The sequence below is a fragment of the Nannospalax galili genome, unplaced genomic scaffold (genome assembly GCF_000622305.1).
Source record: "Nannospalax galili isolate Female #2095 unplaced genomic scaffold, S.galili_v1.0 scaffold144, whole genome shotgun sequence".
Taxonomy (NCBI): Eukaryota; Metazoa; Chordata; class Mammalia; order Rodentia; family Spalacidae; genus Nannospalax; species Nannospalax galili.
Genome location: NW_008353267.1, coordinates 905,516 through 923,443, shown reverse-complemented (window position 1 = coordinate 923,443; position 17,928 = coordinate 905,516). Strand labels below are relative to the sequence as shown.

General features: G+C 40.7%; 1 protein-coding gene across 3 annotated transcripts in view; it reads right to left on the bottom strand.

The window, feature by feature from the left end:
• Ppp2r5e (protein phosphatase 2 regulatory subunit B'epsilon) overlaps positions 1–17,928 on the bottom strand; it is a 165,270-nt gene that overhangs the window by 12,365 nt on the left and 134,977 nt on the right. For all 3 annotated transcript variants that reach the window (XM_008850493.2, XM_029554759.1, XM_008850494.3), the window contains exons 6-12: positions 9,275–9,405; positions 9,093–9,152; positions 8,040–8,148; positions 5,886–5,939; positions 5,725–5,775; positions 3,553–3,672; positions 70–197 (exon numbers count right to left, since the gene is read on the bottom strand). In XM_008850493.2, coding sequence (XP_008848715.1) covers positions 70–197; positions 3,553–3,672; positions 5,725–5,775; positions 5,886–5,939; positions 8,040–8,148; positions 9,093–9,152; positions 9,275–9,405 — 653 coding nt within the window. The remainder of the gene's footprint in view (positions 1–69; positions 198–3,552; positions 3,673–5,724; positions 5,776–5,885; positions 5,940–8,039; positions 8,149–9,092; positions 9,153–9,274; positions 9,406–17,928) is intronic.

The following is a 17,928-nucleotide window of genomic DNA, read 5'->3' as shown; positions in this document are numbered from 1 at the left end:
AGGAGGAGGAGGAGGAGGAGGAGGAGGAGGAAAGGCCAGGGAGGGGATGGAGGGAAGCGGAACACCTACGGGTTCCAGTGCTCTTTTGAAATCCTGTAGAGACTGGAGAACATGATGGGAAGGATGACATTGGAGTTCTCCTCTATCAGGCTCATGATGTACTCATTATTCCAATAATAGAGTGCCCTCTCTGCCACCTGTGGGAAAAGAAAGATAACGATGAAACAAATGACAACCTTTCCAAACAAAAGTATTCTAAAAGACTATTTTTAAATCATTCAATCAAAAGTAAAATTAAATATTAATAACACTTTATATTTTGTGCAGTCTTAAAAATCTCTCAGGAAGCGGTTCATCAGTTTGGGGAAGGAAAGGTTCTTTTTTTCTACCTGTTAATTTAAGTCTGCTCCTGCCATCTGCTTCCCTACTTTCCCCTACACAGTCCTCAAACTCCAAGCATCTCTGTCCTACTTCCAGGCACCACACTGGCTCATCCATCACCCAGCCCCCTTTCAGAACTCCCTTTCTGACTCCAATCTTGTTCTTTGAGTCTGAAATGTCCACAACAGGCTTATGTTTTGAATGCCTGGTCCTCAGCTTGTGGTGTTACTTGGGAGGCTGTGGAGTCCTATGAGGTAGTGTCTGGCTAGCTGGGAGGTATGTCACTGTGGGTAGGCCTTTGAAAGTTATTCCAGACTCTGCTTCCAGATCTGCAGCCATTTGAACAGTCACATGCCCCCACTGCCATGAACAGAGCCTCCTCTTTCACTATGCCTTTCCTGCCATGATGACTGACCTCTGAAATCATGGGCCAAAGAAAACCTTTCCTCCCTTAAGTTCTCTGACATTCTGTGATAGCAATGTGAAAAGTGATACACTTCTCCCACCCCACAGGCTTCAGATAAAACACAAAGCCTAGTACAAAGTTTGTATTGGTATTCAGTAACATGCTGGGGAAAGCCCCCAGGCAGCATCTACTGTGGGTAGAATGTGCCACCCTTAACTCCATCTGAGAAGTAGGCACCTTGGTCCTCACATACAAGAGTCAGAGATTGGATAGATAGCAAACACTGAAGACTCAAGTCTGGGGCCCAGGTTCTTTCTAAAGTTCACTTCTGGTCCCTCCTTTGAGCACGGCAACCCAGGAGATGTTGCCTACTTTCAAGGCTGAGAGATACTGGGTGTTATCTCGGATCCCTGTTTCTGTCTATCTCGTTACCAAGAGACTCTAATTTGATCTGCTGGGCCAAAGATGCTCACCTATGAACTCAAAAACAAAAGGGAAAGGGGTTGGAGGGATGGCTCAACAGTTAAGACTGCTTTTGCAGAGGACCTGGGTTCGGTTCCCAGAACCCACATGGCAGCTAACAATCATCTCTAACTCAAGTTTCAGGGGAATCTAACACCTTCTTCCGACTTCTGTGGGCATTTCATAACAGGAGTGCATTTACATACATGCAGGCAATATACTCATACATGTAAAAATAATAAATAAAACATTTAAAACAAAAGGGGAAAGGAAAAAATAATACAAGGATACCCACTGGCAGACTGAGAAATTTGAACTTTTCTGTTTACAATATTCAATTGGTTCAAAACTGCTGTACCATTGCCCTTTTGATTTTTGAGACCTCATAACTAACAGAGTTGGTACCGTCATTCCTATTTTGTGGATTAGGAAATTGAGGGTTAGATGATAACCCATTGACTCAAGGCCACATGGTAAGCAAGAAGCAAACAACAAAGTCTGTTCTTAACTCTTCACATTGTCCCTAAGGAGTTGATGAGTTAGAGGAGAGGGAGGATCTATGGTCCTACCCACTGTAAACTATGACAGAGGCTGTGGAGCAGAATGAATACACACACAGGAGCCATGTGAAAACACAGCAGAATGGCAGTGTGCATTCCAGAGGAAGTATCCCGCCAGAAATCTACCAAGCTGGCATCCTGACCCCAGACTTCAGCCTCTAGGACTGTGGAAAATACATTTTGGTTGTTGAAGCTACTAGGTCTATAGCATATTGTTATAGCAACCTGAGGCAATCAGTACACTGTCTCTCGACTCCTTTTTTTTTTCTCTTTTGTCAAACCCAGGGCCTTGCACAATACTAGGAAAATGCTCAATTACTAAGCTTTATCCCAAGTCTAAAACATTATCTTTCCTTCTAAGCTTGGAGTATCATTTAAGTCCCTGTTAGGCTCATTGTAAAAGAGGTTTCTTCTCCTCAGCCTCCACCACATCAAATATCCTGATGAAAATGGAAAAATAAAGGAAATAATCCAGATATTTGAGCACTATCAGGCTTGGTGTAATATGTAAAGTCCCTATATGCTATTCTGAACTTTTCTACCTGCATCCAAACTGAACAGTTCACATAATGATGTTATATCTATGTTTTCCCTTTCTTCTTTCCTTTGTGGTACAAGCACTAACTTGACATACTATCACATCTTTAGATTTATGAAAACCAGTAACAGCGAGGGCCTCTACCAGACAGCTTAAGAGAGAGACCATCATCAAATTATCCCATTAGAGGTGTGTGTTTGTGCTGTGAGCTACTGTTTGAACAATTCTTCAACATGACAGGCAATATGCAGACTATATAGACTTGCTAGATTTGTAGGATGGATTTCTGGTGAAAGAGCCACAGGGCAAAATAAAACATGTTCTGGTCCCCTTTTTCTGTCCTGTATGGGTTCCACAGTACTGTAGCAAGAGGCCCCCCAAAAAGAGAAACACACATCCTGGCTCACCTTCCCTGCGTTCTCCTCAAATGGCCACAAGGAGGCAGAATAGTCCATGGGAAGGTCGTGGGCTTTAGTAAGAAGCCACAGTTAAGATCAAAATTCAGCTACACTCCCTTGTTAAGACATGCTGAGCCTGATCTGAACAATAGAAAAGACCTTCATAGGATAATGCAAAGTTTATAAATAGCATAGGTAAAGCATCAAGCAGACTGCATCAGGCTTGTCTTTTCTTTCTTAAGCTTTATTGAGTATTCTTTGCTATATACTGAAGCCTGCTCTTCAATCATTTGCCTGAGATAAGTTATTTGATCACTTTGTACATTGGCATTCACATCATGCCTTCTTGCAGGATATTATGGGAAATAAAGTTAAGAGACAAAGGCCCCCATTACAGAGACTGTTAGGGGCAGGTACTCAACATCAGGTGACCATTTGTTAACAGTAAAGTTTCATGAGAGAAAGTCACAAACAAAAACAAGTAACGGGCTAGAGAAACGGCTTAGTGGTTATGAGCACATACTGCTCTCTCAGAGGAGCCAAGTTCAGTTCCCCACGTCCACGTCAGCCGGCTGACAACCACCTGTAACTCTGGCTCCAGGGATCTGACACCTCTGGTCTCCACAGGCACGTGCACATACCCACACACAGGCACACATATATACATAATTAATTTTTTTTAATCTTTAAAATAAAAAAACCCCAAGTAGCTAGAGTCCGTGACATTTCTTTCAACATAAATGAAGCTTGAGCAAATTTGTTCATGTGGCACAGGCCACTCCAGTCCATGTCCTCTTTACTACTAACCTGAAAATGGGGGCTAGACACACATTTGGCAATTTGTTTAAACAAAGGTTCTTGAATTTTAACAAACTGTGAAGGTTCAATCACATCCAAAATTTCTTCCAGTTCCCCAAGGAACATGACCTACAAACAGAAGCAAAACACAAATGTGAGACCCATCACGCAGCTCACATGCTCAGTAAGGGCTAGGAAGCCACACTGTTTTAAGAAAAATGTACACATAAAGCCAAAACAAATGAATCAGGCATTATCCTGTGTTAGAAAGTGTTCATTTGGAACCAGATAGATGGGTCAGTAAGAGCACTTGCTGTGTAAACTTGAGGGCCTGAATTCAAATCCCCACCAGCATCCATATAAAAAGACTGGCATGGCCATGCACATGCCTGTAATCCCAGCACTGTGGGGAGCCAAGATAGGAAGATCTCCAGAGCTTTCTAGCTGTCAGCCTACTTCCAGGTTCAGTGAAGGACCCTATCTGTGTCAAGACCTCCTCCTCTGGCCTCCACATATGCATACCCCCACATACCCAAAACAAAGAAGAAGCTCATTTCACAGAGAATTCACCACAGAGTAGTCTGTTAAAAGTAAATTACCTATAGTATTGAAAATTCTAATTACCTGGAGGCCAGGGTCTTTCCTTCAGATCTTTGGACTTTCTGCCCATTACTAGCAAGCCAGCTGTTTACCATCTCACCATATTTTTTAAAAAAGACCCTCCTGCACAGATGTTTAGAAGTCCACAGCACCACAGTAGCATGTAGTCATCTGCCAAGCAGTTACAGCCCCTGCTATGCTCTCAAAGTTTGAGGCAAACAGCAAACTCACCAGATTAAAGTACCACATTAAATGTCTGCACACTCTGACCCACTGTCTGTGCTTGTGGGTGTTCCACACGCTTAACACACACACACACACACACACACACACACACACACACACACAGCTCTCTATAGAGGACAGTGAATCACATGGTCTCAGGTCTATATGCAAAAGAGAGTCTACAGATCACACAATAGGGTCAAATCAATAGATTTGAGCAGTTGTACTAAATAGAATGTAAAAAATAAAAACCAGTTGCCTATTATTTATGGAAACAGCATTGGGAAAAATTAAGCAGGAAATTAAAATATGAAGATTGGCATTTCTTTCATATCTTGCCATGCAGTTGGGTACCAACACAAAAGTTTCACTTAACCTAATGGGTGTTAAATTAGATAACTTTAGCCGGGCGTGGTGGCGCACACCTTTGATCCTAGCCTAGGAGGCAGAGGCAGGCGGATCTCTGTGAGTTCAAGGCCAGCCTGGTCTACATAGTGAGTTCCAGGACAGCTGGGGCTACAGGGGGACCCTGTCTCAAAAAGACCAAAAAAAAAAAAAAAAAAAGAAAGAAAGAAAAAAAGAAAAAAAAATTAAATAACTTTCTAAAGCTGTGTAGAGTAGGGCTTGGAAAATTCAAGCTAATTTCAGGAGGAAGTTCTCTCTGTACACCTTACCATCTGTCAAGATACCTAGAGAATACCTAGAATAGAAATCTCACAGGTGACATCTGTTTGAGGCCATGTTTCCATGACTTCCAACCTTTGAAGAGAGAGCTTCAGATCTGGGGAAGAGCCAGATAGACTCACTTCCAAGCTACTTGCCTAGAGACTCTCTTTTCCCTACATCCACACATGCAATACAGATATAGCTGAGTGCTTCGGTCTCTCAGCAAAAGTGACTGGCAGTCACTGTGTATCCAGGCCATCTCCAGTAAAAGGTCTACTGTTTATAAGATTACAAACAGTTAGCTTCATCTATCTATATACTATGCTTTAACATGGGGACTGCAGCAGGCCTGAAGAGTCACTAAGAAGGTGACATCGATGGAGTTAAGTAACTAGAACACCAGAGGGGTAACCCAGGATTACCTGAGGCTAAGCAACACAGTAAATAGAAGCCCAGGGTTCAGAGTTCTGGAAGGAGGTTCTAACCTATTCACATGTTCTTAAGTCAGTGTGCTTGGGTGAGCTATTGAGCCTCTCCAAACCTCAATTTCATCACTACTAAAAATGAGAATGCTGAGTGCCTCAGAATGACACAAACGAGATTTAGATGAAATGGTATGTTTTAACACATGTGCAGCCCTTTGTCGAGCACAAGTTAAGCTGCTGCCACTCTGTGATGTTAAATACTTACTTCTTTTTGACTGCATGTTTTAGGCCAAAATTTCATTAAGCCCCTAATAACCTAAAATAAAAAAGAGAAAAGTAATGTTTAATTTTTTACATACACTCTTAGTAAAAGCAGTTTTTCTGAAGTTTTTTTTTTTTCACATTATAGGGGAGGGGGGGACTTACTGGTTCTGTGAGTGAAGGATCTTTCTCCAGAAATTGCACTATACAATATGCCAGCTGGACAAATGGGAAGAGTAAAGGACAGAGCTTTAATTCTACAACATGAATTCAAAGCACACAGCAGCAAAACTTCCCAATCACTTCATTTTAACCCTCACAGAAAAAAATCTTTACTATTTATATTTTGAGACGGGATCTGGCTATGTTGCCCAGGCTGGTCTTAAACTCCTTAGTTCAAAATGATCCTTCTGCCTCGGCACCCTGAGTAGCAGGAATTACAGGTAGAAGCTATCATGTCCAGCTAAAAGCTACTTTTTCAAGCCAAAGACTGGGAGTAATAAAGCTGTCAGAGAATTATTTCTTAGAGAATACCGAGACATGAGCTCGGCAGCTAATGAAAAGCAGCTCAAAACACCCAATTCAGTGCCATCCAAAGGATCTCATTTATATTCAAATTCAGTTACATCTCAAGTTCTAGGTTTCATTTCACTGTGCTTCCAGATGAGTTCTATGGGGAAGCAAGGACTTTCTAAAAAATTCAGCTAACTGGTTATAATGGCAGCAGCAAATTCACAATGTTTCATGAAAAGATTAAAGGTTACGCTTGCCAAAGTCAGAACCAACAGCAGTTCTTTCATATGATCATGAAAGGTGAATCCATTGGAAACACTAATGGCAAGTTTTCTAAAGGACTCAGAAAGATTCCACCCTCACAAACACCAAATTTTAATGGTGTTCTAAATTTGAAACATACGGACTAATTTTTCCTTGAAATATAGAATTTAACATTTAAAGAAATGCTTAGAAGAATGTGTTACATTTTTATGCACACTCAAAACACTGCCATTGGAGAGAGAAAGAAGCCAGAGAAGGAAGACCGGAATTTAAAAGTATCACTAGATCAATTATCTGCCTTCCTATGACAGGCTAACCATGCAGGGCAGTTTTTAGCACAGACAGTGCAGTGGAGATAAGACAGAATCTGATTCATTACACTATTCGTCCTGTTTGTCTGTTTGTTTTGAGACAGGGTCTCACACCAGCTTAGGCTAGTCTAGAACTCCCTATATCCCAGGCTGGTCTCAAACAAGGTAATTTTCCTGCCTCAGCCTCCCAAGTGCTGGGATTATAGGTGGGAGTGGCATTACTCTGTAAGATCTGATCTTTTTTCCTCTGCTTGCTTACTCTCCTCTAATTGATTTTTCTATTAATCCTGCCTATTCAGGAGTTTTTTAAAACTTTTCATTTATTATTTTTATTTTGTGTGTATGCGTGGATTGCCTGCATGTAGGTAAGTGCATCCGTGTCATGCAATGCCCACGGAGGTCAGAAGAGGCTGTTGGATCCCCTGGGACTGGAGTTACAGACAGTTGTTAGCTGCCATGTGGGTGCTGGGATCCAAACCCAAGTCTTCTGCAAGAACAACCAGTGTTCTTAACTGCTGAGCCATCTCTCCAGCCCAAGATCTGATTTTTAAAGTAACAAGGCAGGCAGATCTCTGCGAGTTCAAGACCAGCCTGGTCTACCTAGTGAGTTCCAGGAGAGTTGGGGCTATAGAGAGACCCTGACTCAAAAAAAGAAAAGAAACAAAGTAATGAAGGTTTTTTAAAAGGGAAGATATGAAAACGTTGATATATTTGCTTTTACTTTTGAGTGTCCATTTGTAAGTACAAAGTAAGATGGGCAAAGGGCAACTGGCAGCCCAGGGCAAGTTAGACAGGACCACATATTCAGAAACATTAAAACTCATTAAGCAATGCCTAAAGATGTGGCACTAAAGAGCCCACACGCATTCTGTAAAAGGCAATCAATCTGTATGGCAGGTAACCTTGTGAATATGGAAGTGTGCTGTGAAATAACATGGAACAAAGGCCACTCCTACCTTTAAAATACTCCCAAGATTCTACTGTGCATAGAAAAAAATTCATATATTATTATTTTCTTTAAACTTCTAACATGCTTTTTTTAAATGGAAAAAGAACATTCTAAGAAACACTAAGGGAACTTTTCATTTTGGTTAAAAAGTTGTACTTTAAACTAGGTGTGGTGGCTCCTAGCACTTGGGAGGCTGAGGCAGGAGGACTGCAAATTCAAAGCCAGTCTTGCCTACATAAGAAACTTAATCTCAAAACAAAAAGCTCTAATTTAAAGTTGTACCTGGGCATGGAAGAGTGATAAACTCCTGACGGTGTGTAAAGGAATCAACACTTTCACCAGAAACTGTTTGTGTTCTGCTTTGAGAGGTAAAGCAAAGCCATTGATAATACTAGAAAAGAGAAGAGACAGATTAGCAACGTTCTACAACACTGAAGCCAGAAAAAAGGCTGCTATGAGATCGTTAACTCTTCGCTTACATGTGTCCGCCCGTAGCCCCCCTCCACCCCACACCAGTGACAGTCAAGAATTTTAGTTACTGCAACAGAGTACATTTATGAAACAGAAAGTTTAAAAGAAGTAAATGTGATTCTGAGCACCCAAAGCATCAGTTCTCTTACACTAGTCAGGTGGCTCCCAGAAGATTTTTATCAAAACGTTTTATTTTTCCTTCCTTCTTCTCTTTACAATCACTTTCCTTGCTAACTTCCTCTTTAAATACAACTCTTCCCATTTGCAGACAGCATTTCTTTTCATTCTTGACATCTCTGCCCAGCCTTGAGTGTCACTGAGAGAAAATAGACAACCCCACCTTCTTTTTCTCCTGTTAGGAGCAGAGACTAAGCAACCTCACTGTTCAGCTAATGTAAGCTCCCAAACCCAAACGACAGCTGTCTACCAAATTCATCCCACCACTGTGAACTGCAGCTGTTCTAGAACTCTACCTGGATACACAGTTCCACGAAGGATGGCAATCTTTCCAATTCATTTTAAATCTGCTTTTATAGATATGGTAAAGGACAGGTAGCCTGTAAGTTAGGCTTCTGACGATGAGATGCTTTTGTCACCGTTCTGACCACTACCATCAGATGTACAGTCTCCATGTAAAGAGTGACTGCTAGATCCTTTGGGTCCTTTTAGGGGACTTAACAATATGTAATTGTGGAACAAGAGATGAGTCCTGTAGCATCACTTGGGAAACATGCTAAGTATAAAGGAGAGACTCAACATACACGGAGTAAGAGAGCCTGGTCTGCCATTTCCTGTTGCCACCTGAACCTGACCTTCAGAACGAAATCCATTTGAATGAGCATTCCAAAGCAAGCACTTACTTACCTTCCTAGTATTTCCAGCAGTTCAGCTACACCATTGAAGTGTTCTGTTTCATAAACAAACCTGAGAAGAGAAAGAAGAGGGGAGAAAGGAGGAGGGGAGGGAGGGAAGAAGTAAGCAAGAGGGTTTACTCAATGTTTTTAAAACATTAGCTTTGCTCTCCTGCTCCCCCACCTGCCGCTTACCTTAGAAAAATATTGTTAATTTGTTTTCGGATAAATGCTCTAAGACCAAGAAACTTCCCATAAATTCTGTGTAAGACTGTTTTTAAGTAGTCCCGTTCTCGTGGATCTTCACTATCAAATAGCTCCAAAAGCTGTTGTAAAGAAACACAGAGTAAATAGCTGTCAAAGGTAGTTTCAGGAAAGGATTTAGAAATACTATCATTTATTATTTATAATCCCTCCCTTCCTTTCTCCCTCTCTCAAAAAGTTACCGAATAGCTGTTATATGCCAGGCACAGCACTAGTGTTTAGGAATCGAGTGACAGTAAGCCAGAAAAGGGTTTTATGCTCCAGTGACAAGATACAAATGAATAACAATAGTAACAATAATAATCAACACACATAGGCACTTATGATGATCACCAATCCATTTTTTTAAGCAATCTACATATTTTAATCCTTTTATAAGGTCGTTTATAGAGAACAAAACTGGAGCACAGAAAGCTGAAGTAACTTACCCATGATGCCAAAGCATCAGGACTGGGATTTGAACCCAGGCAGCAAAGCCTAAATAAAGTCTATGACCATCAACACTACACTACATTAACTTCTAAGCTTATGTTCCAGTTAGGCCCTCAGCTCTACCAGAACATACAGGTAGATGAGACAACCTAAAGCAAAGCAGATCTGAAATCCCAATGGCACCACAGCCTCTCTCCTGAGATCTTAATTGTTACGCAGGCCTGCCCACTGGAAGCACATCAAAGTGAGTGCTTATTAGTTCTCTAAGTTTGTTACAGGTGAATGGCAGTTTTTAGGTTCTGCATCATTTGCAAACATGGTACCAAGTCTCACACTTTAAAAGAGAAGCCAAGTTCAGTCTCAGACCAAATGACAGTGGGCAATGCAGATTCAACTCAATTCCTATTGAAAAAAAAAAAAAAATTCCAGTCATCTTGTTTTTGCAAGACTAGACTGCTTGAAGAGATGGGGATACAGGTCAGTGACAGAGTACCTGCCTAGTCATGCACAAGGCCCTATGCTCAATTTCCAGCACCAGGACATGATGAGTGTTGTAGAAGCCTGGGAGCAGATAGGCATGGTAATGCATGCCTATAATCCCAGCACTCAGGAAGCTAAGGATTTTGAATTTGAGTTTAAGGCTAGCCTGAGTTACACAATGAGATCTAGTCTCAACTAATCAAACACCACCACCACAAATGATTAGTTGATTATAAAATTTATATGGAAATATTAAGATATCCAGAAGAGCCAGAGCAATCTTGGGGATGAGGGGGAATCAGAAGATTCACATCTCTCAATTTTGAAACTCAATATAACAACAACAAAAAAAAGACAGAAAAAAAAACCCTCAATACAAAGCTATAGTAATCAAAGGTAGGATGCTGACATAAGACAGACATATAGGCTAACAGCACAGAATTAGGTGCCAAAAAACAAACTTTCCAAATTCATGGTCAAGTGATTTTCAGCGGGATGTCAAGACATTTCAATATGGGGAAAAAACAGCCATTATATATTGTGGATTATTAAATTTCAACAACAACAACAACAACAATAAAAAACAAGTCAAACAGGCAGTTAATAGTAGGTAAGGAAGAAGGAACTCCTGCCCCACTGTCCCTCCCTGAAAATGTATACGCAGTTAATGGTTGTGGGGGTGCATTTTCTTCAGTGGTGTATCCCCTGATAAGGTGTCCATGCTCCTGTAAGCAACCCTAATCAAACCCACTGAACCACAAGAAAGAAAAGGAAAGAAGGGGGGCTACTTGGGAAGAAGAAGGGGATCAGCAAGAGTGAGAGCAAGAGGGTAATGGGGAATGAATATGACCAAATACAAAATACATACACGTATGAAAATGTTATAATGAAGCCCATTACTGTGCATACTTAGTATATGCTAATAAAAAATTCTGAGGGAAAAAAGACACCTTAATTTAAAAACGGACAAAGGCTTTTTTATTTTTTCATTTGTTATATATGTATGGGCATTTTGCTTGCATATATTTAAGTTCACCCATGCATGCAATGCCTGGAGAGGCCAGAAGAGGGTGTTGGATCCACTAGAACTGGAGTTACAGCCAGTTTTGAGTCACTATGTAGGTGCTGTGACCCAAACCCGGGTCCTCTGCAAGAGCAGCAACTGTTCTTAATTGCTGAGCCATCTCTCCAGCCCCCAAAGGATGTGTTTTTAAAAAATACATAGAGATAGAAAAGGCCAATAAACACATGGAAGGTGCTCAATTTCATTAATAATGACATTGCAAATTAAAACAAGAAGACAGTGCTCATTTGATAGCTATAATTAAAAAGGGCAACAGCCAAGGGTGGCGGCTCACACCTGCAATGCATGAGGAGGCTCAGCCTAGGTTACAGACTGAGATGCTATCTCAAAAGAGGCGAGTAAGGGAGACAATAAAGGGGTTGGTAAAGATATAAACAAACTGGAGCCTTTGAGTGTTGTTGGCAAGAATGTAAAATGGTGTGGTTTGGAACATAGTCTGGCAGTTCCACAGTTACTATGTGTAAAAAATTCCACTCCCAAGTGTACAGTCAACAGTCTGGAAATCGTACATCCACACAAAAACTTGCACACAAATATTCACAGTACCAGTACTGGAAGCAGTCAAAGCACAAGAACACAAATGTTCATCAACAGATGAGGGGAGAGACACAGTGTGATGTAATGGGATGCTATTCAGCCTTCAGAGAATGAAGTACTGTGTATTGACACATTATCACAACATGGATGAGGCCACCAACCACATTACCACAACATGGATGAAACCACTCATGCTAAGTGGAAGAAACCAAACACCAAAGGCCATAAGATGCATGATTCCATTTATATGAAATACTCAGAACAGGTGCTATTACTACAGAGTGTAGATTTCTTCTGGAGACAGCACAATGGTGATGGTTACACAGCTCTGCAAACATATTTTAAAATACTGACTTGTATAGCACAAGGACCTGAGCTTAATTTCCAGAATTATACCTATGTAAAAACCCAGGCATAGTGGCACATGCTTGTAAATCCCAGCACTGGGGAGGCAGAGACAGGAGGATCCCTGGGGCTCACTGGCCAGCCAGTCTAGCACAATTATCAAGCTCCAAGCCCATGAGAGATGCTATCTCAAAACAAGAACATGATGAGGGGCTGGAGAGGGCCAGCAGAGGGCGCAGGTTCGGTTCCCACATAGTATCTAACAACTGTCCTTAGCTCCATTTCCAGGGGATCTGACACCCTCTTCTGGCTCCGTGGGCACTGCATGCATGTGGGGCACATATGCACTCAGGCAGAACACTCATACACATAAAATATAAATAAATCTTTTTTAAAAAAGCCAAGATGAACAACACCTGAGGAATGCCTCCACATGCATGTGCACACATGTGCATCTACCACACTCATACATACACTCAGACATACATGGAATATGAAATTAAAAAACTTCTGAAGTGTGACTTTATGTTATATAATTTATAAATGGACAAATCCATATTTTGTAAAAATGACAGCAAGTTTCCTATGTGAAGAGCAAATTCGTGAAACTCAATTACTGACTTTCTGATACATTCATCACCAATGCAATAAAACAAAACCAACACCTCTTCAAACAAAACATTTCAAGAGCACACAGACAACACAGCAATGATAACAGCGACCCTTCAGACTCACAAAAGCTATCAAGACGTACATAAGCACAACTCCGGGCAGCAAAGATGTGAGGCTGAGACGAGCAGCAGACAGGAACAATGATCAAATGGACATGCTTCTGTCTGGTGTTTTTCTTGACAAAAATAAAATAAAATAAAAAATGAAGTCCCTTCAAATATGACAGGAAGCAAAAACTGAAGGAGAGTCTTCAAAAATGAACAGTGAAGTGCTGGAGAGATGGCACTGGCTGCTCTTGCAGAGGACCCAAGTTCAGTTCCCAGCACCCATATGGTAGCTAACAACCATTTGCAATTCCAGTTCAGGGGAATCTGACACCTTCTTCTGACCTCTGTAGGCATTTCACTATACAGGTGCACTTACACACAAGCAGGCAATACACTCATACACATGAAATAAAAAATTAGAAATAATTTTTTTAAATGAACAGTGAAACAGTACACAATTTAGATTCACAATGCCTGTCATCCCTCAACTATCATCCATCTATTCTATCCATTTGTTCTAAAAATAAGTAATTTGAGTAAATAATTATTGGTGTCTATTAAGAGCCAGTCAAGTTCAAGATGCTGTACAAAAGCATAATGGATCTATCTACTCTATTTCAAAGAAGTGCAGTGGCAGAGAAGGCTTCCAGGGACACCCCTGTTGCCCTCAAAATAGAACCGGGACAAGTGTTTGTATTGATCAGCTTTTTTGCCACTATAACAAAATACTTGACGCAAACTACTTATGAAAAAGAAAACTTGTTTTCAGATCAGTTTTGAAGGCTAATGATCAAATGGCATAGCACACACACCTGCCCCTTGACCACACTAATAAATATGGCAATCAATTATGTAGGAGCAAAGAAGTGGTTACATCATAACTCTAACCAGGAACAGAGAAGAGAAACTTGTGTCATATAATCCCTTCCAAGAGCATGTCCCAAATGACCTAAAACCCTCCCCCACATTTTAGAGGTTCCACATTACTTCCCCTAAACAGCCACTCAAGGGACCAAGCCTCCAATCACAATAGACCTTTGGGGAACACTCAAACTACACCAAACTATAGCAGTGTTCATGGTACATTTGACAGTACATGCCCTTCCAGCAGCCTAACCGAGAGATGACACTGTTTGCAACAACTGTCGTATCTCTGCCCATTTGGCAATAAAATAAGTATGTCCTGAGATCTTTCCTCATGCCTGGGATTGTGCTTGCTGCTAGACACACAGGGTGCTGAACAAACCTTCAGCTCACTAGAGGAGACAGCAAGTGAGTTAGCAACTTACTTACACAGGAAAACATTCCACTTACAAAAAAAAGGCATGTGGTCTCAATGCCCCCCCACCAAAAAAGCTGGAGGAGGAACTCAGATGGACTCATTATCTCTTTAAGATTTACTCAAAATCACATGCAATCTCTAACCCACCAATTGTATTCCATTCCTTGTTAGTAGAAATTATTAATCTTTATAAATTCTATTTTTTAATTTGGATTCTAATTTTAAGTGTTGAAAAAGGGCTTAATGAGTAATTTGCAACCAACATAAGAAAAGGTTTGAAGAAGTGTAATGTTAGCAAAACCTGAATCAACTGTGTTTATGCATTGTTAATCTTCAAAGTTTAACAACTGTTTAATTTAAAAAATTTAAAGTTTTCACTAAGTTCTCAAAAAAACTGCATTACCATGTCCCTTCTTTAGGCATTTACAAAGTCATGAACGTTAAATGTGCCATATTTTGTCACAAAGAAACATGAACTACACTATCCAACTATTTTCTGCTCGCTTACAGAACACACTTCTGACAAACAAACAAAGAATCCAAAAACATAATCCAGCATCTATGGACTACGCCATCCACATTATCACAGGCAACTTCCCCTCAAAGAAAAGCTGGAGTTTCCAAAGTGACAGCAAAGTAAAGACAGATATGCCATGCCAAGTCCAAGTTTAAAAAAAGAAAAGCTTTCTTTCCAGATATTAACAGATAAACCATACAATGATTTTAGCTGAAGACCTTTCTTTGAATTTCAAAATAAATCTCCAGTGAAACATGGAGGGCAGTAAATGGCCTTCTCATCAGACCTGGAGGACAGACCTCTAGCCTCTTGAAACTCCAGGCAAAGACAGTGAAGGAACAAATGGAAAACGCACAGAGCAGAGAGGCCGGACAGCAGATCATATACATGTGGGTTTCTCAACTTGGGAAATGGATAAAAACTAGCTTGGTTTTCCTCTAGCTCCACTCTACCAAGCATTTTTCTGTTCTACTAACAGGGAGGATGATTCCTATCAGAGAACTGTTAAAGGCTTAAGAACTGAAGACCAGGTATATTTGACAACAAGGCTATGAGATGCGCCTAACAGGCCCACTCCAAGGTCTGTAGAAAAAGCTACAGACCCACTTCATCCCTGAACCTGGAAGTGACTGGGAGATTTACAATATAAGACTAGAGAATGAACGTGTGTGCAAATGTCTAGTCTTGGAGCTACCAAACACTGCTAAATGAGGCACTGCTGAAATAATAGGATTAACAAAACCCTGCATACTTCGGTGAGACCTTGGCCAGCGCTCCTCGGAAGATCAAAGGCACTTTTGGAGGAAACTGATACCCTAAAGAAAACCTATTGACATGATAACATCTGCAGGCTTCTCGGTAAACTGTCAAGACTCTGCTCGGTTATCCTACTGAAAGTGACCAGCTGCCAAGGATCACTCCTGCATGTACATGAGTTACACACAGGCTCTAAGTGGCTTTCTGGCAGACTAAAAGGTAATGATGATGGTGCAGTCAAGAATCAGTAAACATTCTACCAAAACAAGTAACTCAGAGAAAGCAGGCGTAATGTAAGGAGCAGGAAAGGAAATGCAAAGTGAGACTAGAACATTCCCAGAGATACAGCTATAATAGACTCCTGAAACAAAAGGAAGAATGCTAACAGATGAAGAAGCACAAAAATAAAAAAGAGCTTTTTGAAACGCAAAATGCAATGGAAAAAAAGGTTTCAGCAGAAAAACCGGAACATTAAAAACAGCAAAGCAATCCCTCTTAAAGTAGAAGCAAGACAGGAAGAGAACACAGGCGAAAGAGGGGAAGAAAGCTAGAGCGCTGATCCAGTAGCAGAGGCAGAGTGAGGTGCAATCCAACTGTCCACAAAGACACCCAGACAGAAAAGCACAACATGAAAAAAGGAAATAGCTCAGGAAAAAATTCAATGCATTATTCCTGGGGGTTGTGGGGTAGGGAGACACGTGCTTCACCATAAATAAGGCTCAGGAGGTATTGTGCACAATAAATGAACAAATACGCATCATTCTGAAATTTCTGGACTTGAGGACAAAGAAAGGAGGTCAAGAGTTGGACAAGACACTCCGCTATGCTGGCTTTCTCAGTACAAACTCTGGAAGTCAGGAAGCAATGGCGCACTCCTGAAACAGCTCAGGATCGACTAACAAGCAGAGGTGGTAAGTATATACCTAGTCAGAACGTCTAACAAGAATGTGGGCAGAAAAAAATCAAAATGTCAGATGCGTAATCTCAGAAAATTCCCAAATCTTTCATGTTTTCTCAGAAGTATCAACAGGATGTGTTCTACCAAAATGAAAGTTAAACGAGCAAACACATGGCCCCAGAGAATGGCAAAAAGTCTCAGGATGACTGGAAGAAGCTACCAGTACAAACCAGAACAGATGACCAGGGCTTCAGGAAGGGATCTCCAAGGAAGAAAAATAAAAGGAGCAATCTTAGAGAATTAAGGAATAAACTAGTACCAACACACAGGAAATAGCCAGGTGAAAAATAAGACAACTACTAACTTCAGAGTTTAAAAAGAAAAAAAGCTGGGGCTGGACAGATTGCTCAGTGGTCAAGAGCACTGACTGCTCTTGCAGAGGACCCGGGTTCGATTCCCAGCACCTACATGGCAGCCACAGTTCCAGGGGAATCCAACGCCCTCTTCGGACTTCCGTGGCACTGCACGACACGGGTACACTACATACATGCAGGCAATACACTCATACACATAAAATAAAAATAATAAATAAAATTAAATTTTAAAAAAAGCGTCTAATGAGAAAAAAAGGCAATTGTGTTGTACACCTGGGGCATGCCCATAAGCCATACACATGCAGTCATTTAACAATATGTGTTGGCTTAGTTACATTTTGTGATACAACTACAATGGACCTAAGGGAAGGAAAAATACGTAATGGTTTATAATAGGATGTCATTAAACAGATAAAATCTAAAATGGAAAAAAAAATCAAGAAATTGTAGTGTAAACCTGCTACTTAGAGTAAGGGGATAAATGCACAGGAAACACCTGGAATAAGAAGTTACCTTCAGGGGATGAGACTAGGGGTTGGAGAAGGGAGAGGCAGAGGGGTGCTCTGTTTTCATTAAACTATGTAAATATAGTTTTCATTAAACTATATAAATATATTTCAATCCCTAAAACAGGCACTGCTTTATTACTTAAAACTGTTTTAAGGTCACAAATATTTTTTAAAATCATTAAGATTTCAAGGGGCTGGAGAGATAACTCAGCAGTTAAGAGCACTGGCTGCTCTAGAAGTCCCAGGTTCAAATCCCAGCACTCACATGGCAGCTAACAAATGTCCGTAACTGCAGTTCCAGTTCCACTTCCATCTGATGCCCTCTTCTGTCCTTCGTAGGCATTGCACGACAGAGGTGCACTTAAACACATACAGGCACAACACGCATACACATAGAAATATTTTTTTAAAAAAGAAAGAAAAGACTTAAAAAGCACAGTTGCAACTGCCCACTGCTGTAATAAAGAAGTACTTGTCCTACCCTGCTCCATGTAAAGCAGGATCTTTAAGAACATCAGAAGTCTTTAAGAAATATGGGAATAGTGGTATATGCTTGTAATTCTAACACTTTGAAGACAAATGTAGGGTGATTCCAAGTTCAAGGCCAGATTAGACGACAAAGAATTATAGTAATTATAGTAAGGCCCTCTGT